This window comes from Odontomachus brunneus, unplaced genomic scaffold (genome assembly GCF_010583005.1).
Source record: "Odontomachus brunneus isolate Ranch 3 - 2012 unplaced genomic scaffold, Obru_v1 Obru_scaffold_060, whole genome shotgun sequence".
NCBI classification, from domain to species: Eukaryota; Metazoa; Arthropoda; class Insecta; order Hymenoptera; family Formicidae; genus Odontomachus; species Odontomachus brunneus.
Genome location: NW_022639510.1, coordinates 134,444 through 159,702, shown reverse-complemented (window position 1 = coordinate 159,702; position 25,259 = coordinate 134,444). Strand labels below are relative to the sequence as shown.

The window sequence follows — 25,259 nt, the reverse complement described above, 5'->3', positions numbered from 1 at the left end:
AGAGAGAGAGAGAGAGAGAGAGAGAGAGAGAGAGAGAGAGAGAGAGAGAGAGAGAGAGAGGAGGAGGGAGAGAGCGAGAGAGAGAAAGAGAGACGTAAAGCATGCTTATTCACGAGACGCTTTTATTAACTAACGTCATCTTTACTTAAGGATAGCAATCGCACGTTGAGTTAAAAGAGCGCTTCGCCCCGCGTGGCACATCGCGATCAAAACAGCCATTAATAGTGCGACGTATACTCTTTCACCCGACTACCCGAGATCGATCTACCTGCTTTGCATCAGTGATACACGCGCTCCACGATCGATCGGCACGATGTGTGACCGGCGATAATAATAATAATAAATTATCCGCGTGTGTTACTTACTTTTGCGCGGGTAATTTTGTAAAAAATAATACGGAGGGGGGTGCTATTACGATACGCGACGAGTCGCATTTGCACTTCTGCATCGTTCGGCTCGTTCTCTCCCTTTTCCCTCCTATTTTTTTTCTTCGAGCGAACCACCGATTATGGAGAAACAGGTGCTCTCGCGTGATCAGTCACAGGGGCGATTCGCGCTCGATAAACCGCATTGTTTCTGATCAAATAGGCGTCGGAACCGCATAGCCGTGTAATGTCTGTATTTGATGTGTGTCGCAATGAGTTTTCATTGCGCAAATATAAAAACGTACTCGTCTGTGCTGTTTGTGTGTGAGTGTACACTCGCACACAAGCTATATATAACTCTCTAAACATATAGGACGTGTAGATTAGGTCAAACTCAATAGAAAAGTCCTCTATTATTTTGCGAACAACTGCGTATTATTCGCAATTACTAATTAAAGAAGATTGGCGAATGATCGTGCGGGATACTGTACAAGATATGACGGTGAGTATGATTTGCATCGTGTGCTTGTACATTACGTTAAACCAGAGTTGTGCAAATGTCAATTAAATTTTCTTCAATTTAATAATTGATTCGAACAAATATGTTTCAATTCGACTAATTGACGATTAGTCTCAATTAATTGACGTCTCAAGCGAAATCAACTGAAGAACGTTTTATTGAGGATTGGTTTCAAAGAATTCCATTAGAGACGGTCAATTAAAAATTCATATGAGCAAAAGGAGTTAAAAAAAATTCAATTAACAAATGAACTTTGCAAATTTAATTAAGAAATGTTTAATCCACGATGCAACTTAGCAAATTGAGTTAAAGACCATTAAATTGAGAATTGATATAAGTGAATTTAATCGAACGTTGAATTATTCAAGGTTACAATTGGTCTTATGGGTAATCATAGCTGAAGCCTCCTGGTATCGCGGGAGATGCTGATAATAGGCAAGCACGAGGACTCGCCTCGAAAATAGGGATGTGCGATTTATGAAATTGTGTATTGCGATGCAATCCTTTTAAGAATTACAATAAATGTGATCACAATTTTGTGTCGCAAATATGTTTTTAAATCGCGCGTAATTTTGTATCGCAAATGTGATTTTTAATCATATAAAATAACCTGGGGCATGATGGAAACCGTAATATTTAACAAACAAAAATGTCAAGCATATTAAAAATAAATATGCAATAAAAAATATTAAAAATAAATACACTTTTTCTTCGTACTACATTAAAATATTCTTTGAGATATCTACTATAAAAAAACATAAGTTTTACTATGAAAGATTAGTTACAAATGAAAGCATAATGAAATTAAATGATGTTTTCTTAAAAACATTTAACATCATTATGCTTTTTAGATGGGGCGAAATAAGAGACATTTTTAAACAAAATTTGTTTATTTCCGAATCACTCATTTTTAAATCATTAATTTTTAAAGTGATTTATTATATTATTATTTATAAGACATTCAATATATAAAAATATGTTATTGCATGTTTAATCCTTTTAGTACCGACTGAAAAAATGTACCTAAGCGTAAAATACCATTTCTGAAGACAAATTCAAATTTATAACGTCTTATAAAATTAGTTTTGAAACAGAGTTCTCTCGCGGATAGTCCGACAGCATCGTATGCGCAACGATATATTGTCGTTGGCACTTTTCGCAAGTGTTGCTAACAACAATATATCGTTGTTCGGCATTATAAGGGTTAATAAATTATAATTATTTATAGACAACATTTTTCTCATAAAACAATAACTATTTTCTTCATTTTTTACTAAAATATTAATATAAAAAGAAATAATGTAACTTAACATTTTAAGACTATTGTAATGGCATAATTCCATTACACTTGTAAATATATAAGTTTGGATTAGATAATATAAAGTATCATAGATTGTCGCGCGAAATTTACATAGAGACTTAACTAAAATGACAAGTGATTTTAAATTGCAGACGCGATTTTGAATCGTAAGTGTGGTTTTGCAACAAAGGTCCAATTGCGTATTGAACCGCATTGCGATTCAAGAAAAAGAATCGCAATATTGATGGCACTGGCTATATTAATCGTCATCAAACAATCTTCGATTGCATCATTTACTTATATCAATTGCCAATTAAACGATCTTTAATTAAACTTGCTAAGTTCAATCGTGCTAAATTCATTTAATCGACCTTCAATTAAATTTTCTAATTATTAATTAAACGATCTTCAATTTCCTTTGTTTACATCGATCGTCAATTAAACGGTCTTTAATTGAATTCGTTGAAGTTTATTGGACGGCCTTTGATTGAATCTGTTGGTCAATTGTCAATTAAACAGCCTCCAATTGAATTGGCTCATATTAATCGTCAATTAAACGATATAATTCATTAAAAAAGCAATTAATTATGCGTAAATCTGGGTCAAACTGGACTGATTGTTTGCAAAATAATAGAGGAATTTCTCGTTTGACCTAATCCACACATACATATATACGTTAAACACCCCGTGTACGTTACATTTATTTGACTTACGCTGTATTGCGCTGCGGAAACCCTAACGCCAATTCGAAGTGCAATTTTTCAGCGGCCTGTCGGATTGTCGCCCAAAAGCGCGCACACTGACGGCGATGCGTCAGACCTATCGGCGTCGAAAGTGTCACTTTCGTGTCTCATTTTTCTCCCCTTTTCAACAGAATATTCTTTATAGAGCGAAGTGGAACGACAGATATTCGCCGAAGATAAGTACATGCGATCGTACATACGGTTTCCTGTCATTTTGTGCCGAATGTAATTATGCCGTCACGTGATGTTTGTTAGTCTTTTCCCACGTCAATAAGAGCCTTTGAGCGGGACATTAAACCTAGTGGGTCATTATTGAAACGTAACTGGAGCGAGAAACGCAATCCTTCGAGAACTACATCGCTTTACGTTACGATATTTCCGCGAATTAATATCGGAATTGAAGCTCGAAACTGTTACTACTCGTAGCAGTAATAGTAATAGTTAGCAGCAGGAGTCTCGTTCGAGAAGTTCTTCCTGGGAAAATGCATCAACTTAGAGAGTCACGTCGTCAAGGTATCTATCGTTAAAATTCAAATCGATGCTCAGGCAAACACGACTTGAAAAAAGAAAACAGCGCCGGGGAGGAGAGCCCCTTCGCGGTTTGCGTCAGTCGCTTCGTTCGCGATCGTGCATAGGACGTCTCGTTAGTGTGAGAAAACATTGGCACAATAATGTCCATTTATCGGCGAGATCACGGGTGCGCACACGCACGCACACGAGCCTAAGGACGTCGTATCGCCGAAGTTATAGAAGGGTGACTCCGCCGTTATCGTTAACACTTCAGTCAATCGTCAGCGGTCTTCGGGGTAGTTTGAGACAAGGGCTCGCGACAAGGCAACGATAGGCTTTCGCGATCACGCGACGCTGTTGTCTGTATTCCTTCTTTTTTTCCCAAACGGCGATTCTTAAGGATTCTTGTAGGATTCTTGTAGTATTAAGAACAGTCATGAGCCAGCGACAACAAGGAGAATGCTTTGTAACGCTTCCTGTGACGCGATGAAAGACGGTCGGCTGGTGCGTTGAGAGGGAAAGACAGAAACGCGAATGTCAGCAATTTGCATTCTCTCGAAATTACTTCCGAACATAAGCGCGATTGAGGATTGATTGTAAATTCTCCGTTCTAAATTTTACCAATTCTTTGGCAAGAAATAAAATAAAATAAAAATAAAATAGAAAAAAAATAAAGAAAGAATAAGATACACGATGGATTGGAAGAGGGAGAGAGCGTGATTGTGAGATGGAGGATCTACATACGAATCTGGAGAACACGAAGCCAAACTTCAACCCGTGGGACGATGCGCGAATTTTGCCACACATCAGAACACACGATTTCGCGCGTCTGAAAAATTCCAACGCGGTGGACGAAATGCCGATACGAATTCGTAAACGCGACCCTGTGGATAACGCGAACGACAGTTACTATAACACTGTCGATCAAGCGCCATCCAATTACACGAAGGCCAATAATTCCTTCAACACGGTGCACCTGCAGAATCCCTACAGGCCGCCCCAACGACTGGAGGGATTCATGTCACACGATTACTCAAAGGTAAGATTACAAGTGGAAAGCGAAGATGCAACGTACAGGAACATACATGCTGCTTTACAAGTAAACGCTAGTTGTTCGAAGTATTTCATAAGTTTACGTAATCTATTATAAAAGTTCATACATCATGAGAATCGAATTTATTCAAAATCAATTTTTAGATTTACGACTGAGGATAGATATAGAGGATTCAGAACGTATTCAAATAAATTAAGTAAATTCAAATAAATAGATGAAGTCTAACAATTTTTTGTGTGAAAATTCTGAATCCCAAATCTATCCTAAATCCTGAATCTAAAAATTTATGTTGAATAAATTTGATGCTTATAATAAATTCTCATAATAGAGAAATTTGCGGATATATAAACTTCGGATTTAAATTCTGATTTAGGAAATTAAGAATTTACGTATTTCAAATAAGTTCTGAACTTACCGTAAATTTATCCTTTAAATCTTGAATCTACAAATTTACTTTGAATGATATTACATTTGATGAATTTTTGTGATAAATTTTTGCAGATAAACTTCAAATTTAGATTCAAATTTAGAATTAAGAATTTATTTCGAATAAATTCTGAATGATATAAATTTATCCTCTAAATCTTGAATGTACAAATTTATATAAATTTGACGATGATGATGAATTCTTATGATAGAGATTAGCAGATATATAAACTTATGAAATACTTGAAACAAATAATATTTGAGTACAGCGCGTTTTGTTCTGTTTTATTTATTGTGAATAAATTCTGAATGCTGGTAAGTTCAGCATTTAAATAAAATAATATATTAAATTAAAATAGAAATTTGAATTGCTTGAATAGAGTCAAATTAACTTTTCCTTCGATAAAGTTGTATAATATTTTTGTAAAGAAGATAAATTCTTCTTTTGAGCACATGATAATGAGCTTTTCTAAACATGAGTATATTATAAATATATTTAGGAGTATATTTTAAGATTATCGCCAAGAAAATATTCTTTATTGAAGATAGTCATTATTTAAGAGGAGGAAGGGGAGCGAGTAATCGCTTTTCTTAGCAATAGAATGATATTCTTCTGTGTGTATACACAGTCCTTTGTTACTTCGTTAATTTGACGTGTTTTCGAGCTCAAGATTTGTACCGGTCGCAGGATGCCTTGAGATGGAGATACAACAACAACTTCGTTACGAAGAAGGAGTCTGTCGCGAACAAGCACAGCGACAAAGAAGAGAACGACAAAGTCGGACGGTGAGCGCACGTCCGTCCTTGTGAGAGAAAATAATAATATACACTCTAAATTTCTTAGAGTGAGACTTCACTCCAAGGTAGTGAAAATTGCGCCAGTCGAAATTAGAGCGAGAGTGAGTTTCACTCCAAATGAGTGAAAACTCACTCCAAACGAGTGAGAACTCATTCCAAGTGAGCAATTTTTTCACTCGTTTGGAGTGAAGTTCTCGCTCTAACTTCGACTGGCGCAATTTTCACTACTTTGGAGTGAAGTCTCACTCCAAGAAATTTAGAATGTAGCAAAATAAAATATTAAAGACAAAAATAAACGAGAGAAAAGGAGAAAGAGAATAACGTGTCTCTTTGCCTAATTAGGTCGAAGAAGAGGAAGCATCCAGCGTGCTCCGAGCTGGCCGAGCTTGCTAGACAGTATTGCGCGAACAGCACCCTTCACGGCTTGCGTTACGTCGGCGATACGGGATTGTCAGCCGTCGAGAGGTAAAGCTCGCACAAAAATACGTACGATACGCATTGTGAGATGCGTTTCTCTCCCGATCAAAAATCAAATGCGCGACGTATATTTTCGTAGAATATTCTGGGCAGTCTCCTTCACCACCGCCCTGATAATAGCGGTATACTACATCGTTTATCTCTATCAGAGGTGGAACGGGGCGCCGATAATTATTTCTCTGAGTCCCGAGCCGGTAGCCCTCGACGAAATTCCGTTTCCCGCCGTAACGATATGCAACATGAACCACGCCAAGAAGACGGAGGCGAAACGGATCGAAGAAGGGTAGAGTGTACATTTATCACCGTCGTGTGTCTACGAAACGAGTGATTTTTCCTGCTGCGATTTCTTTCGCAGGTCCGACATGACAAAGAAATTAATGCTGTCCGATATCTGCGATGCGGAAAGCAACACAACTTTTTACGAAGAGCACGATCTAATAGACTTCGACACGATGCTGCAATTTATGATTAATGTACGTTGTACAGTAGATTAAGTATGTTTGTGTGTATCAAAGTTAATTGAGGTGACTACGCAGATTTTACTCGACTGTACACCCAAAGAAATATATCATTCTTAGCGAGATCTGATGTTGTGGCCTCAAAAATATTCTTCTAAAACCACAAAAAGAGAATATTTTAACACCCAAAAAGAAAAAAAATAACTCTAGTTGCAAAATATTATTTGTTGTAATCCTCATTTCCAAAACGAGCATTTTTATCGAAGGAGCATCCCTTGTCTAAGAAGAGGAACAATATAGTTACAGTAAAAGAAAAGATATCTACAAAATAAAAAAACATTTATATTCCTGATAATATATTTACTTAAATCTAAATTCTTTTATTTAAATAGAATAAACAATTGCTTTTGTAAACAGATTTTAAGAAAATATATCTTTTCTTATCTGAAAAATATTTCATATTACATAGAAAAAAATATAATCTCTATTTAAAACTAATATACTCAAATTAACGATCATTGTTTCGTATATAAACAATGACATATAATTTTGTTAAAATTTTAAAGTCTTGAATTTCGATAGTGTTATTATTTGAATATTATAATACTTTAATAAGAAGTATAATATGATTATTTTGATGATAATAATATCTTCTAACATTAAAAAAAACATTCTCAAACCAATATTTTGTGCTTTTTATTCAGGAAAACGATTTTTTTTAAATAATAGGAATACATTTTTCTCTGTGTTGAATCATATAAATTATATTCATGTAAGAGTAATTTATCTTCATTTCAACGTTATGTAATCTCTCATTTAAAAATTACTATGTCAAAAATGTAAAGATATTTTCAAAAAAAAATATATAAAAATACATTAAAAAAATGTTTTTTTTAATGTTAAAAGATATTATTATCATCGAAATAATCATATTATACTTCTTATTAGAGTATTATAATATTCAAATAATAACACTATCGAAATTCAAGACTTTAAAATTTTAACAAAATTATATGTCATTGTTTATATACGAAACAATGATCGTTAATTTGAGTATATTAGTTTTATTTCATAGTTTTTTTTATGTGTAGTACAAGTAAATATGTTATTAGTGCTTGCCGAATAAATATTTTTTTATCTCCTAGATACTTTTCTCACGATGTAGAATATTTTCCTTTTGGCTTTAGAAGAATATTCTTAAGACCACATATATATGATGATTCTACTAAGGATAAGATCATATTTTTTCGGATATATAGAGTAAAATTACCTTCTTCGACTAAATTCGACGAATTGAAATAATTTGGTATCTTAGCTCCCTCATTATCTCCTTCTTTCATTTTCCGTTTTTATTTCTTCTCCTCCTATTTCTTTTCATCTTCTTTTCTCTTTTCTGTTTCAGATATCTCAGCCATGCACGGACATGTTGTACTTTTGCAAGTGGCACAATATGCGAATAGATTGCAAGGATATCTTCAACCCTACCATGACCGACGAGGGTATCTGTTGCAATTTCAACGGGGTGCAGAGGGAGTTCCTCTTTCACAAAGCGTGAGTGAAAATAAAATTATCCGGTTAGGGTAGCGTTTCGTTTTGATCGTTCGACATCACGACAATGGAGATACTGGTCGCGCGACTGGAATTCTAGCTCGCGAAATTTAAATCGACAATTCGAATTGGTCGATGGTTTGGTTTTACGCTGAATTTGCACTTCAGACGCGACTGGCCCGCCCTGAACATAACGTACATGTCGCCCGGCGTCGACTGGAACGCCGAGAACGGATACAACAGCAGCGGTTCGGTGGATGTTATTCCATGGAGACCGTATGGCGCCGGGAAATATTACGGCCTGTCGTTGGCTCTCGACGTGGACACGGATGAATATTTCTGCTCGAGTACCGCCAGCGCGGGCTTCAAGGTACGCCATCTCCCGCCACGGAGATCCCTCTCTTCTAGTGCTGACAATGCAAGTCGGATAGTTTCTATACTCGAGCACCTGGATATTAAGAGAGACCGGAGCTAGATGCCCTGTATTTTAGAATTTCGAAGTTACAACCTCTCTAATTGTTACGACTGACTGGATGATAGAGATAACCTTCTTCTATGTATTAATGCCCGCCTGTTAATTGTATATTTTTCATAATAACCAAAATACGAACATACAGCAACAGAGCCATCTTGCCCTGATACCGGATTCAGTTGTCCAGTAGCGCAGAGTAAAGAAGACTACATATAAAATATGTATTGTGATTAGTAGTTGCAGAATCTCCGGGAGAAGTCTCCTATCGACCTTCAATTATGGGCCAACTTTACCTCGTCCGCCCGTATGCTCCATTTCAATCATCTTATGAATAAAAATTGTATTTATTACCAGAAACAGTATGTCATGCATTACAAAGAATTCCATTCTAGCTAGTAACACATTGCTTAATTTTATTCAGTCGTAATGGAGAATATTAATATAAAATTTCGAGAAACTCGAAAATTTACTTTGCTATTACAAGTCAATTTTTTCTATAGCTGTAATATTATTCCAATTTTAATGAAACTCAGAGAAAAGTATTTATATTCTAAGAGGACCATTTCGCGATTTTGCACCTTCTCTCAAAATAAGTATTAAAAAAAGCACATGAGCAATTCCTGAGGCCATATAATTCTAGTCTTCTCTATTCGGGTAGAAGCGCATGATTATTACTCCAGATAAGAAAATTACTCGTGACTAATCTTGTTTTTGTAGAAGCTATATATAGCTCGATGTAAAATTTACATATGAAGAATGTTTACTTCTTTAGATTGAACGAGTTGTCGCGAAACACGTCGATGATAGTTACTTCTTACAAATTTGAAAAAATTTCACGGCCTTCAGAAAAATTTTCCAAAACAAATGCGACCGTCAAAATATGAAGAACAGGCCTGCGAGTAATTAATTACTTTTTTATTTAATTATCATATATATACACTCACGCGCGCGCGCGTTTTTTCACTCGAAATTTTGTATTAATTTTCCAAACATTTTCAACATTCACGAATATACGCACATATGTATCCATTACATATAAAAGACATCAGATTATCTGAAAGACATTCAGATTCTATGACTTCGGAGCTCCATATTTCTTCAGCCTTTGATTTTACGTGTTTGTGACAATTTGTTCAGAATTATAAAAACTATAATATATTTCAGAACAGAGTAGTTTGTGTCTGGGGTTACTTTTCCGTAAGAAATGTACGGGATTTTTTGATTAAAGGTTGTTTAATTGACGATAGCGAATCAAAACAGCATATATTCATATAAGATCTATGTATATGTGTAAGAAATATGTAAACGATAGCATGATTGTATTAGTATTTATCTGACATGGCGTTTTAATGATCCGCGTTATCGGCATTTTTTTCATCATCCACTTTGGTATCCCCTTAAGGATAAAGTGCGACCAGTTCGCTTCGCTTTTCGCGAAGCTCGACGGAGCATGACGATGCTGAAAAGACATGTCGACGATCTTACAGATGCTGCTTCACAATCCCGTGGAGACACCGAAGATCGCCGACTTCTCTTTCTCAATCATGCCGGGCGAAGAAACCCGCGTGATCGTGAAACCGCGGATATCAACGGCCAAGAAAAGTATCATCTCCATACCGAAGACGAAGCGAAAGTGCTTCTTCACGACCGAGAGGAAGCTGCGTTATTATCGGACTTACACGCAGAGGAACTGCCTTTTGGAATGCGAGGCGAACTTCACGCAAAAGATCTGCTCCTGTGTCCAGTACTATATGCCAAGTAATTGCAATTGGTAGACTTCATTTCGTTGAAGGAGCCAGTGAAGTTTTGTTGCACGCGAATAGTGCTGTCAACATTCGTACTTGAATATCTGATTATTGTGAAAGTTACCCGGCTACTCTCGTATCGTGATTAATGTATAGTCACTTGTAAACCGACATTTGTATACTGTTTGTCGAATGAAGTTGCAGCGCCTCAAGTTTGGTCAAAGTTGAAAGTCATTATTGACGTGTATGCGTAATCAATTGTGACAATGCAGAGTGCGACATTTGTGAAATTTAAAAAGAAGAGAATTCATCTATAACATATAAAAGCACATTGCTTTGAGAAGTAACTTTTATGTATTTATAATCGATTATATTGCGCATACACGTCAGCAGTGGCTTTCAATTCTGACGACACTTTGCGTTGCAACTTCATCCAATAAAAAGTGTGCAAATCGATTTGCAACCGACTATATTTATACAATGTATCCTCAATACGATTTAAATACTTTCTTCTCGATATAATTTATGATTTTTACTATTAAACTCTATAAATGGTGTAATACTATAAATTTTTTAGAGAGAAATTTCGCTCGAGAAATAGAGTGACCAACGAGTTACCTCAAATTGGAGTGATTTTTCACTCATACAGAATAAATTCTTCACTTTAAATCTTCACTCGAAATTGAAGAAATTGGTGTGCTCCACCGTCACACATTCACTCTAATCGCCTGGATATTCGGTCACATACACACACATATGAAGTCAGAATCTACTTTCTAAATTTCTTGGGATGAAAATCTTACTCGAAAGATGGAGTAACAGCCGAGACATTCGAATTAGAGAGACTTCTCATTCTTATACAATGAATTCCTTCACTCTATATCGTGGAGTAAATTTTCGCTTGACAAATGGAATGACGACCGTCACTCGAATTAGAGTGACTTTTCACTCGTATGGAATGAATTTTTAACTCGTGATAGAGTGAATGATTTGGAAACAATTCATGTATCATTATAACAGTCATTCCAATCAGTTAATAGCAGTGGCTCAGCAGGTACGAAGTAGGACTCAAGAGCCAGAGATCTCAGGTTCTCAAATCTCATTATAATCAGCAAATTTTTCCAAGCTTATTATAAATGGAATTAACTAAATAGTACCATTAAAAAGACTATGCAATAATTCAGACGCAAACAGGATAGAACTAAAGATCTTCCTTTTTACCTAATTATAAAAATTCACTCTACTTGGAGTGAAATCTAGTTTTCACTCTAGTTGGAGTAAAATATTTACTCTTATGAAAAATGAGATGTCATTCCATTTAGAGTATTTTAACTATCGCTTGGAGTGAAGATCCACTTGTTTAGAATGAAACTTCACTCCAAGAAATTTAGAGAATATTTTAAGCTCAAGTGAAACATTCATTCTTGCGATTTCGAGTGGTAGTATTTTCATTGTTGCTGCGGATGAAAATATAGCCATTTTTCACTCATTTTGAGCGCGATTGCGCTTCAATAAATTCAGAGAAATTTAGGAAAGTCCATCATCGAGAGTTTCTGATCATGTCGATACGTTACAACCGTTCGCTCTCCAATGGTAATGTTGCCTTGCAGAATCGTCGAACACTCAGATTTGCGGTAAAAAGGACGAGCAATGCGCTGTGAATGCGAGGCGAGCCATGGAGACGAAGCTCTACGACGAGGACACGGCTAATTCGTTAAACGTCACGGAGACGTGAGTTCACAGCCCTGAAATTTCTTTCCCATTCCCGGAAATAAAGGGGGAAGCATAATTCGAGCTTTCATCTGTCGTAGACCGAGCTGCAACTGCTGGCCGGCTTGTTTCGAGATCAATTACAAAGCGGAGCTTTCGCAGAGCAAATTGATGTCGATTGTCGGCAACGAAAAATCGTACATAAAGAAGAACGCGAATTATTTCACGTAATTAAGTTTTACTTAACGCGCGAGGAACGCGCACCACACTGAATAATTCGTTGACGCGAATAAAAGAGTGCAACAGGTTTCACATCCCGCGCGATATACAAGGTGTCCCGGAGTGAATTAATGATTATTATCGCGGACTTTTACACAGCTCGGGCAGTCAATGAAAATTTTCATTGACTAAAATAATCGGCAAATCAATCGTTAAAATTGAACAATCAAGTGACACATGTAAGTGACACACGAATCATTTAATCGTGATCGATGAAATTAATTGTTAATCAGTATATGATCAATTACATCACAATTCGATGAATGATTAATTATACCAATCGATGGAATTATGATTTTACATATGGCGATGGATTAATTTGGATCATTGATTTGCCAATTATTTTAGTCAAACAAATTTTTATTGGTTAATATCCCACACTGTTTTTATCCCATATTGAGACTTGGATCTGTAAATTTATTTAATGTTGATTATCAGAAATCTATAGTCAATTTGGACATTCCTTGAGAATTTTCTCGACAAAGAAAATCGTCCATATTCAAAAAGATATAATCTTATTATTAGCGATTTCTTATACGTGGGTTCAAGAGAATTTCTCCAAAATCAAAAGGAAAATGTTCTAACACTCAAAAAAAGAACTACAGTTGTAAGAAGCTATTTCCCATATTCTAAACGAAAATTTTTACCGAAAAAGTATTTTTCTTCTATATTGAAATAATCTATAAATCAGAAATCTACTAGATATTATTCTAACTTTTTTCCTTTTTAATTAAGAAAAACATATTTACTTGAACAAAAATACCTTCTTACTAGAAGAAATTTCTATTAAGAACAAAATTTATACTGCAGATAAAAACTAAATTTTCCTAACTTTATAAATATCGTGCTTACAATATTTCCCTCTCGTTTTTAGAAGAAATCTCTTGAGCCCACGTATGTATAAAAGGATATCCTCTAAGAATAAGACTATATCTTTCTGTGTAGAAACGGATAGAAATGTATATACTAAAATATATACTAAAATCTCCTTTCAAAAAATGTATTAAATTTTTAAGATTGGAATCAATCTCTTGCGGATAGCTTATCGTGACACTTTTATTACGAATTGGATATTTAAACCCATATCTGAGCTCTCTTTTATTGCTAAAAGCGTCTCTAAAGGTGGTTCATAGCCAATCGGAAGGCTTATGGGCGACCTTAAACTCGGCTCATCACTTTTGTCTTTTGACCTTAACTTACACCTTCTCGTTTATCTTCGGCAATTTCCGAATATAGGAAGAACATGGCGATGATCCACATATTCTTCGTGGATTCTCAGTTCACCAAATACGTGAAAACTGAACTCTTTGGATTCACCGAATTTCTGTGTAAGTAGTCGATCGCACTGCAGCGATTATTGTTGCCGAACAATGTTGCATGATCGCGTTGATTTACCGTAGCGAGCACGGGTGGCTTGCTGGGTCTCTTCTTGGGCTTCAGCTTCCTGTCGTTTATGGAGATCGTATATTTCGCGACTATGCGACTGTGGTGTCGCCTGTACCGCCAACGGGCGTCGTCGAAGCCCACCGCGCTTCAAACACACCCGTTAGATCACAGGAAGAAGATGATTTACCCGTTCGCGAACTGAGTTCGTCTCTTGAGGTATAAATGCGATGTAAATAGCTGCTCATAAGCGTACGATTATCGGAAAACATATACGCATACATCGTGTAGTGCTTTATAATATAGTGCTTTATGAATAAATTATAATTAAGTGAAAACGAGTGACTATTTCTTTGTTTCTGGACCCTAAAAGCATTTCTCCGAGGAAGCTGTGCGTGTTGTTTTCGCGATTTCGAGGAAACGGCTTAATTATCCCAACAGCGCAAGATATCCAAAAACTATCCAGAAAATGTTTGGCATAAGCACATCCACGACGATCTCAGGATATTTTGTGCCATATTTGAGTATTGTCCACAATTATTGGGGATAAACTCCACAATTATTCTCTCGGTACATATAGAAAAATGCATACTGCATTTAAATAAATGTTACTTGTCTCAAATATTCCATAAGTTTATATATCCGTAAGTTTATTGCAGATTTATATTAATTCATATTATTATATTAATAATAAAGCTATCATAACTATTAAATTTATTTAGAATACATTCTGTATTCTAGCAAGTTTAGCATTTCAATCGAAAATATTAAATTAAAATAAAAATTTGTAGTTTGTTTATTATTAAGCTTTTTCTTTGACAAAGTTTCTTCTTGTTTGGTAATTAAATCACCATGAAGGCATATCACCATGTTTTCAGCCTTTTCCGAGGATATTTGCGATTATTTGATACGCTGTCCTCTTTTTTCCTTTTCCTATAAGCGTTTTGATCCTGCTTATTAATTCATTTTTAAATCTGTATGTTTATTTTCTTTAAGAACTGAAATATAATAAATAATATTTCCCACTTTCTTTTGTGTATAATTTTTTTCTATATGCAAAATGATTCTTTTTCCTTTTCCTTCTATTTTCCTAAACATGAATTCTCTTTCTTCCTCATATTTTCTCCAATTATACAATACAATTTATATATTCTCTTTCTGCGTCACAGTCACATTTTTCTGTATCAATTATTTCTTTCCTTCCCAAGGATTTGTTCAAATTATGAGTAGTTGTAATTCTATTCATCATAGTACTAAATCCTCTTACATCACTTCTTATCTTGATTTTCTTTATTATATCTTTACTATATCGTCTGCAAATTGCAATACTTATATTTCTTCTTTCTTATTTGTCATTAAATCCTTTGTGTATATACTGCATATAGTAACGGACTTAATATTGTTCCTTGTAGTAATCCTTAGTAAACTATTCTTTTTTCTTCTTCCTCTTCTCTTATTATAAATTTAACTCTTCTCCATCCTATCCAGTATAAAGTTATATACTTTATAATCCTTATTGGACAATTTTCCTTTGCTAGCTTCTCTACTAATATATCGCTTTTTACATAATCATACGCCAAGGACACATACAAGAACGCCGCCAGGACAATTTTATCTTTAAAACTATTTTTAATATCTGTACTATTTCCACTAAGAGTTACTCCTTTACCCTTTCTGAATTCATTTTCAAAGCCATCCAATATTCTTTTTTTTAGTCCATCAGTTCATCCTTTCATTAATTATCTTTTCCATTATCTTTTCCATTATCTTTCCCATTCATATTTCAATTTCCTTTTCCCCTACTGTCCTCCTTTTTGCCATTATTACTATTCTTGCTTTCTCCTCTTTTCCTTCTAGTATGTCCCTCTTTTTTGACATAAAACTTTCAAAATATTCTTCTGAATATTCTTTCTCTTATTTATTACTTCATTTATTCCTAATTACAATGTCTGACCGCTTTGTCCTCTTCTTTCCTCGCATTTAGTGTATATTAGGTCATTAAATATAAAATGTCCGATTTCGAATAAAAAGTTTGGTTTATTATATCTTAAACAAGAAACAGTATAATTAATTACAGTACGCGTCTAAACTATCGACACAGTTTTGACATCTTAACGGTAACTTGTTTATGTCGGCAGCGAAGAAGCCTGGAGACCAAGTGGCGATGAAATTGCAAAAAGTGTTTTTGAGAATAGCTTGTTGAGAATTGAATGTTTTTCCTTGCATTGGTTGAATGCCTGGAAGAAGTAGTAGTTAGTATAAGGTCTGGTGGAGTATGATGGGTGACAGAGTTTCCAAGCTTAGCTCCTGTAGTTTGAACAGTGTTGTGTAACATGTGGTTGAGCGTTGTCTTGCAAGCGGATTGAGCTGTCTATTGACCAATCTCGGCTGCTTAATCGCAAGCTTCTCCCTCATCATTTCGTTTAATTGGTTGCAATAGACATCTGCTGTAATCGATTGACCAGGTTTCATGAAGCTGTAGTAGATAAATCCTGTGCTGGATAAATAAGTGTTGGACCACCAAATAGACACCATTAGCTTTTTTTTTGGTGAATTTGAATTGTATTCAGCATTTCATCTTTACCCAAACATTATGCCGAGAGAACGCTTGCGATTGTTAAAAAAATCTATTTTTCATCACACATAATAATACGATGTATAAATGGTTCGCCTTATGCCGTAATAGCAAAGAAAGGCAATTCAATATGATTTCTTTTTTGATGCTCGTTTAATTCAAATGGAACTCATCTATCTAGCTTCTTTACCTTGCCGATTTGTTTCAAATAATTCAATATTGATGGAATAGTAACGTCAAACTTTGGTTGATTAACACGTAGTTTGAGATGTATCCACTTCTGCTACAGCTTTTAGCTCATAATTATCCACTTTGGTTTCAGGTCATCTATGTGGCTCATGTGACTATGTTGGCTCAAAATTAAAATCGCTAGAACGGAACTTCTCAAACCATCGGTATACTATAAGTTCATTAGCCATACTCTCGCTATACCTTCACCAAATACTTCGTTGATGTTTCAAGCTGTCTGCGCTGCATTGGATCCACGACGGAATTCATATTCAAAAATAACACGAATGTTTTACTTATCCATGGTTTTAAACAAATTGCTGTAAAAAAATACGATAGATAATAAAAAATCAAAACATGCGTTTAAAAGAATGATATACTTAAAAAAAAAAGAACTACCAAAGTGAAATGTCAGAGATATAGATTGTCAAATTTAATACTTAAGAAAATCGGATATTTCATATTTAATGAATACAAGCTACAGAGATTTTTCGCATCAGGCGAATATTTACTTCAACCGATATTGTTTCACAGACTAATTTACACCTGAAATGTTAACTTTTTTATCGTTTCTGTCATACATTGAAAAATGTTTTGATTCATCTCGCATGTATTTTTGTCGTGTATGAGCACTTGTAATTTTGCAAAGCCAATACAACGTAAACTTCGCAGAAAAGTTAGCGTTTTGCTGATAAAGATATCGATTTCAGCATAGAGATATATGAAATTATAATGTATGCGATATATGAAATTGTGTATCGCGATATATAATTGTGTATCATAATTTTATATCGCAAATATGATTTTAAACTGCGCGCAATTTTGTATATCAAATGCGATTTTTAATCATAAAGGAACTTGAGGCTTGAATGATGGAAACTGTAATGTTTAAATAAATATTAAACACATTAAAAATAAATAAATCAACTCTCTCTTTCTACTGCATCAAAATATTCTTTGAAATGTCCACTATAAGAAACCATAAATTTTACTGCAAAACAATAATTAAAAATGAAAGCATGATAAAGTTAAATGATGTTTTCGTAAAAATATCACTTAATAATCTCATTATGCTTTCTACGCGGGGCAAAATGGAAGACTTATTTATTTTCGAATCATTAATTTTCAAACGTTTTTAAAAGTGACTTATTAAGACATGCAATATATAAGAATATGTTATTGCACATTTAATTAATTATAATTATTTATTAACAATATTTGTTTCATAAAACAATAAGACTACTTTTTTCATTAGCTTTTTTTACTAAAATATTAATGACAATCAATATTGAGTGTGTAGCAATCTTTGATAATCTTCTGAAATCTCTTATATATTATCTATATATAAAAATATATATAAATATCATATATAAAAAGAAATAATGCAACATTTTAAGGCTGTTATAATGACATAATTCTATTAAAATCTCTAATGTATTTAAATGTATTTGAATTAGATAGTATAAAGTATTATATATTTTCGCGTGATATTTGCACAGATACTTAATTAAAATAATGAGTGATTTTTGATTGCAGGCGCGATTTTACGATAAAGATCCAGTTGCATGTTACATTGCGATTTAAGAAAAGAAAATCGAAATGCCTGCGATATATCGCACATTCCTACTCCAGCACCTCCTTAACGTAAACATGCGATCACAGAGGGTGCGTTCGGGGAGCATGCTACCAACGCTACCACGTTCTTTTATCTTTATTACTTTTTACATATATAACAAGGACAGAATGACACGGTAGCGCTAAATAGCGCTAATAGCGAGCTGCCCGAACGCACCTTGACTGCGTACATTTATCTGGAGGAAAGTAGTGTAATGTTAACAGCGTAATATTACTAGACATTTTTGGCATTCAACTTTCCTATTCTGGAAAATTCACGTAAGATTTATTCAAGAGAGAAAATTCAAGAGAGAAAATTCATTTGATATCGCGTGGAAGTATTTTAGCCAAAACTGGTGACAATAGCGCGTGGGTGGTTTTCGGAAGTTTATCAGAGAGAAAGATCCCAGTTCAGCGAAAATAGCATATCAGTTCTCAACAAGGAAGTGTCTATACGTCGCGCGCGCTGTCCCGTCGAATGAACGCCTTTCTTCATGAAATCGCGTTACGAAGTTGCACGTGTCACGTTTCTCAGCGCGCACGCGATCGCGGTCACGTCGATACCTGATGTAACCTCGGTGTTCGTTTTCCGAAGCTTCAGGCATGGGCGAAACAACAGTCATCTCTGTATTGTCACGAGTGAGCACAGAGGCTGTGATTGTGTTGAGCCATGTTACGGGCATTTGAATTGAATCACGACGTTGCGCCGGTCTCACGTTCGATTGACGAAGTCGCGAGGCTCTCGCCGACGAAGAAGCCGGACCTCCCGACCGAGTCGTAAGCGCGGCTGCAACTGTCATCGCGCCCGAAAATGCGGAGAAGTCGGAAGTCTGTGTTAGCACACGATTGCACATGCACGCATGCATACATATATATTGGGCAAGCTAGAGAGGGATTCCTCGTCGTCGTTTTCGCGAACCTTCGCCCCGTTGTTCGTCACGCTTCGCGGTTACCTTGCTCTCGTCTCGACGTGCGACTCTCAGCAATGGTTGGACGACGCTCGGTTGAACATCGCGGTGAGATCAGCGTCGGGAATTCTTTCAGGAGATCGCGACGCGGAAGTCGAAACCGTGCTGGATCCGGAGCAGAAACTAAACACGGGCCGACACTCGCAACGACGCCATGACAGCTGACGACGGCTGCCGCCACGGCGGCGTGGCGCTCGCGCGCTCAAACGACTGCGCTCACGCCGGCCGTACGGCGCGACTTTCAAAACGCGCTGGCGCGCTTTGATCGACTTGGGAGAAATTCGAGTGATTCGAGGAGAAAATCTGAGAGATTTTGGGACAAACAAAAATCGACGGACTGTAGCACGCAGAGTCGACGCGTACTATTCGAGGTAATAAGTCTCTTAAACGCGTGGAGATTGTAATATTGTTTCAAAGGAATTCAAGACTGGATTGTTATATTCGGAAGAATTCAGCGCTGCACAGCGAGAAATACGCTGCAGATATGATTAAAGGAAAAACGTAACTTTCGAAACAAATCGACTCGACATTAACAGAAATTAATTTAAGGTATCCCCCTGTCTCAAAAATAATAAAAATGTTTTGGAAATATTAGAGATTAATCTACATTCTATAAAAGCGATCACAAACAATTTAACATTAATTCAGGGTTTGGATCAAAAGTTATTTACTAGACAACATAGACTTTCCAAGAAACGTCTACAAGACGTCCCTTGGAGGATTTGTATTGTCTGGGTTTCTTCTGAAGTATAAGCTCAGCAAATAGGATAACACGTTTCTAACATTAATACGTCACTTGACGCCATTCTGCTATTTAGGACTATTTTAAGGCTATTATGAAAATATATGTCTTTATAATAAAGAAAAAAAATAATTAAAAAATAATTACAGGAATCTTTATTTATATATTTATGTACTTTAAATATTTAAAATAATATATGCAAAGTTTCATATTATTTTGAGTCGCGCTGTTATGAAAATATATATTATTTTTCATAAACAAAAAGATGATTAAAAAATAATTACAGGAATCTTGATTTTTGTAGTCATATACTTTAAATATTCAAAATGGTTGTGTGTAAAGTTTCATAGTGGTTCAGAAATAAAAATTGAATAATTGAAAGTAACATAACATAAAGTAAATAAATCATAAAAATATGATGTTAAAGTAAAAATATATTGTTATTCAATTGTATTATACATATATATACCATGTTTTTATAAGAAAAATAGAATTACTAATATTTTATTTCTAATTTTTAGTTACTTTTTTTTGTAAGAACTATATGGACAATGTAATCTTAATAGAAATCGACTCATTCAGAAATAGCAATTATCTTTTAAATTTTCGATAGAAAATTCAAATTAACAGAGGTCATCTTGCTTGTGTACATCGCAAAATATATTACTGTAAATAAAAAGAAAATTGCAATCATAAACTTCGTCTAATATTGTCCTTTGGACATAATGGCATTAAGAAGAAGTTTCTAGGTGTATTACGCGATATTCTGATACAAATAATCTGCAAAATTAAGGAAATCCAAAACTCGATTATTCATGATCGTACACTCCCCTTATAGAAATTTAATACTGATAAGTGATAATTTGGCCAGTGATAATTACTGTCGTTCAATAATTTTATTACTCGTACGAGTAATAAAATTACTATTTATTACTGGCCAATTTATCACAACCAGTGATACTTTTCTATAAGGGGATCGCTCTCAGAGAGATTGTCATCAGGCCTTCATCTGTGAGTTTAAAAACGTATCTGTAAACGTAGCAATTTTGGGGCAACGTAGCAATTTTCTCAATGGTGAAATCTACTTTCCGTTAGGAGAATTTTCCCATTAGACAGGACGGACACGTTCCTCAACTCACAAACAAAATCCCAGCTACCTTTCTGAGAGCGAATGTTTCTCGCAGTACGCCCAAGTTCGAACGGCGGGTCTGGTAATGAAGTGATAAGCTTGCACAACGGTTATTGTGTGGCCTTTCGAAATCTACAAAGTTTTATCTTTCCATAATCAATGTATAAAATAACATATTTATGTTTCTTTCTTGGCTCGCATGCACTCCACGCGCCCACGCAGGCAAGCACGCACACATACACACGCGCAAATACACACGCACACACACGCACAAACGCACGCACACACACACATACACACGACGAAAATAAAATTCACCCAGGAGTTCTTCAAAAATGAAAATGTCCGTCGGACATCATTTATTATTTTATACCTAAGGTCTGATATAATCGTGCGCTAGTTTTTTTTTTCCTTTTAATCGGTACGGTTGCTCGTTTATCTAGGCGATAGTCAAGTATGATACACGTTACATTCAAAATTATCATTCTAGTTATATTGACAGCAGACTAATCTAACGTGACATTCTCACCTTACGCGACTTCCTCGTTTTAAATCGCCCATCCCGCCCCTTCCCCTTCCCGACCGCCCGCCCTCCTCATAGAAAATACGGCGTATATATCTACACACGAGTAAGTTTTCTCGGCGATGGCCGCTCATGCACTCTCGGTGTGACCCGCGGCGGGGACTCTTGAATTATACGCGCGACGGAATTAATTATTATATTTACAGACAAAGAAGATAATTGTCTCGCTGCTTCCACGAGAAGTCGCGTAATCGGGGACACACACGAAGGACGAGACTCAGCGAACACAAAGTAATTTAAGTTGCATAACTGTTAGCTATAATTTCCCACTCAACAATGTAGTAACTGTTAAACTTGATCTACAATGTGTCTTTGCTTCCTATTTTTTTTTCTTCTTCCTAATTCAAACCTTAATTCTTAAGTCTGATCTACAATATACTCTTTGCTTCCTGCTTCTTTCTCCTTATCTCTTTCTGACTCAAACCTTAAGCTTTAAACCAGAAAAAGACAGAAGACAAGAAACAGAACGCAAAGAGCATATTGTAGATCAAGCTTTAAGCTTGACCTACAATGTGTTCTTTGTTTTCTGTTTCTTGTTATCTATCTTTTTTTGGCTTACAGCATAAGATGTAAGTCAAAAACAGTTGAAGAAAGAAACAAGAAGCAAAGAGCACATTGTAGATTTTAGCTTTACACAACACACAGATATTGTATTTACATCGTTGAGTAGGAAATTATAACTATAACAGTTATGTAATTATTACTCGATGTTAGTGCTGGAGAATGAAACTTGTCCGACATTGATAAAATGACAAATTATCCCCCTCTCCCTTCGAGAGTCCGCATCCGTTTTAATTTTTGAGCAAATTCCTCCGGACGCATATTGCATATGGAGTGCTCGTCGTTGGATGGTCACGACCTCGACGACTCCTTGCACCCATTGGTTTCTGTGTCGTTACACTCCTCCGCGGATAATCAAGAGTCCGCACACCGAGTCCCGGATTCCACTCGCGTGCGTGATGAACGGAACAGCTGACAGAGAATGAAATAAGGGCGAACACGTATAATCCCAAAAAAAATAGCGAAATTCAACAAGTGAGACAACGTCTCGAATAGGAGCTGTTCGTTTCCGAAGAAATTCCGAATTGGTACACAGTAGTGTGCGATAAGTTGCAAAGTGAAAGAGAGTATACTTACTTCACTCCAATTTATCGCAGAAATCTTCGAAAATAAGCGGACATTGTAACTTCACTCATTTTTAAAGGCTTCTGCACTGACTTATTGCACACTGACTTACAAGTTCTTCGAAAACGAGCAAATTTACTATCCCGAAAACTGAATACAGTGACAACTCCCGAGAAATATTGAAAGCATGAAGTTGTAAACTTGTCATATTATTTTGTGGGACAACTTTGGGTTTTCAATGTTTTTCAGGAGTTGTTCCCGTACTCAGTTTTCGGGATAATGGCATTTGGTTTGTTCCTTTTCGAAAAAAACTAGTTCTAAATTAGTGTATACTAGTGCAATAAGTTAGAGTGAAAGAAAATATATTCGTTCCACTCTAACTTGCTGCATTAGTTCAGAAATTCTTCGAAAACGGACAGATGGTTCTAATATCTCGAAAAAAATGTATTTCGACACTCTGAGAAAAATGCTTAAAAATATATTTGTGAGATATAATGTTAATTTTTGCAAAATGAAGTTCATTTTTGTTCATTTCTGCGAATAAACTTTCTACTTTTATGTCTCACAAGTGGATTTCCAAGTAGTTTCCCACACAGCAAGAATGTCCCAAATACATCATAAGGATATCTTGAAGATATTACATATCCCAAATATATCTTTAGGATATCTCTATGATATATTTTGGATACCTTTGCTATGTGGGTTGTTTCTTTTAGTATATATTGTGCCGATATTCGGTTCTCGGGATCTTACCCCACTTTTCAAATTTTGGAATTATGCATGTCCATCGAAACGAGAGAACTCAACGCGAATTATGTTGCCAGTAAAAAAATTATTTGGAAGTTTATTGGTGGGATATAGTTTACTTATACAGAAGTATCTCACAAATAAATTTCCCAATATTTCTCCTCAGTGTGAAAACTCGCGGTGGCTGGATCGAGGAAATAACAAAAATATAGACAAAGAAAGAGAGAGAGAGAGAGAGAGAGAGAGAGAGAGAGATAAAAAGAGAGAGAGAGAGACAATGAGAGAAGACGGTTCAACTTACGCATTAAAAATTAACGCATTATAGATACACTCTTTCGTACATCGTCGTCTTATATGGTACAAAGTAGTCGAATTTAATGATCCGAGTAAAAGGGGCTAAAAAGAAGACGTGGAATTCAGCATTCCCATAAAACTATAACGGTACCAATAGCGCGACAGGTGATCGCGATGACGTCCCGACGAAACTAACGGCCCGTTTCCTTTCCTTTCCCTCCTTCCTTCCTTCGTTTCGTTCGCGAGGACACGCGGATATCTCGCGACGGTGAATATTGTACAATGATAGAAACCGACTCGCGTCGCCCCGGAATCCTTTTCGGGGCTTGTGAGCCGCTCTCCGCAACGCGTCGCGGACGAACTTAGGGAGAACCGCGCGTTCGTTCCGTTTTTTTTTTCTTTTCTCTTCCGGGGAGAGCAGGTCTCCTTAGTCTCCTTACATTACGAGAGAGAGAGGCCATTTCGTTACTTCGTCGCTCGACAAGCAGCGATATATCCCTACACACATGGTCGCTCCCGCGCCAAGGCTGTCGCCTTTCTCACTCACTCGTCCACCAGCACAATCGTAAGCGACGAAGAACAGATCGTTTAGCGACGGAAACGATCTATTAGGAACGTGGTTTATTATAAAAAATCGCTACGATCGTCGTTAAACGTCGGCGTCTCCGGAGAGAGCCGATTACAAATGAATCCGCACGCTGTGTATGACCTCCTTCCTCCTCTTCCTCCTTCGAAATATCGTGACAATTGCGCGAGAGACCGATGGTTGGCTCGATTTGTCGTCGTTGTCGCACCAAAATCGAAATCCCGGAAATGTACACGGAAAAAATAGCAGTACGATTAGCCCACACACAAACCCAGTAGTGTCAATCAGACTCGACAGTAACATACGGAACGGATCGTGTGGTTACTGCAACTGCAGAGCAATCGCCGAATTACAGTTAGTGACGATATCTGGTCGCTCCAATCGGAGTGTGTCTGTCTGTTGTAAGTGACCAACCGATTTCTGACAACCAGATCATGCCCAGCTACACACGTTGGTCTAGTTGATACAAAAGTAGCCGAGTCGTGACAATTATACACGCCATCACACGAAAAGGCAGCCACGCTGTTCAGAACGAAATACTGCTTGTGAACACCGTATCATTTCTTTTTTCCGTGTAGACTTCCGTGCGAAAAAGAGCCGCACAGGCTCGCCACAGGCCTTTCCGAAGTTCCGCGGCGCCGACCAGGTCGGACACATAACTTTATAAGTGCGGGAACTTCTTGCGCACAGAGGTATTACTTCCTGGGAGTGCAGCGAGTTGCAAGCTTTCGTGTGCTGGACACATGAAAATTTCGGCTCTCGCGATCACCACTACCAACTACAACCACCACCATCACTACCATCACCACTACCACCCCGAAACCTCGACCCTTGAAAGAAACAGAGAGAGAGAGAGAGAGAGAGAGAGAGAGAGAGAGAG

General features: G+C 36.3%; 2 protein-coding genes across 4 annotated transcripts in view; one reads left to right on the top strand and one right to left on the bottom strand.

The window, feature by feature from the left end:
• Nucleotides 1-19,361, bottom strand: part of LOC116846129 — a 31,683-nt gene extending 12,322 nt beyond the window's left edge. For all 3 annotated transcript variants that reach the window (XM_032819605.1, XM_032819607.1, XM_032819606.1), the window contains exon 1: nt 19,159-19,361. The gene's annotated coding sequence lies outside the window, so the exon portion shown is untranslated. The remainder of the gene's footprint in view (nt 1-19,158) is intronic.
• LOC116846130 (pickpocket protein 28-like) lies at nt 1,748-14,092 on the top strand. The gene is made up of 12 exons (XM_032819609.1): nt 1,748-4,477; nt 5,607-5,704; nt 6,059-6,181; nt 6,273-6,476; nt 6,549-6,666; nt 8,054-8,202; nt 8,368-8,569; nt 10,159-10,429; nt 12,027-12,147; nt 12,228-12,353; nt 13,642-13,733; nt 13,806-14,092. Exons 1-12 carry the CDS (start codon nt 4,166-4,168, stop codon nt 13,991-13,993), a joined length of 2,004 nt encoding a protein of 667 aa, XP_032675500.1. The 5' UTR covers nt 1,748-4,165; the 3' UTR covers nt 13,994-14,092.
• Nucleotides 19,362-25,259: the final 5,898 nt, after the last annotated feature.

Excerpts from the sequence above, each read along its gene's own strand:
- LOC116846130 (XM_032819609.1), top strand. The coding sequence starts at position 4,166 with ATGGAGGATCTACATACGAATCTGGAGAACACGAAGCCAAACTTCAAC. Across the intron at positions 8,203-8,367 it reads GAGTTCCTCTTTCACAAAGC|ACGCGACTGGCCCGCCCTGA; the intron begins GTGAGTGAAAAT and ends TTTGCACTTCAG. Across the intron at positions 8,570-10,158 it reads CCGCCAGCGCGGGCTTCAAG|ATGCTGCTTCACAATCCCGT; the intron begins GTACGCCATCTC and ends ACGATCTTACAG.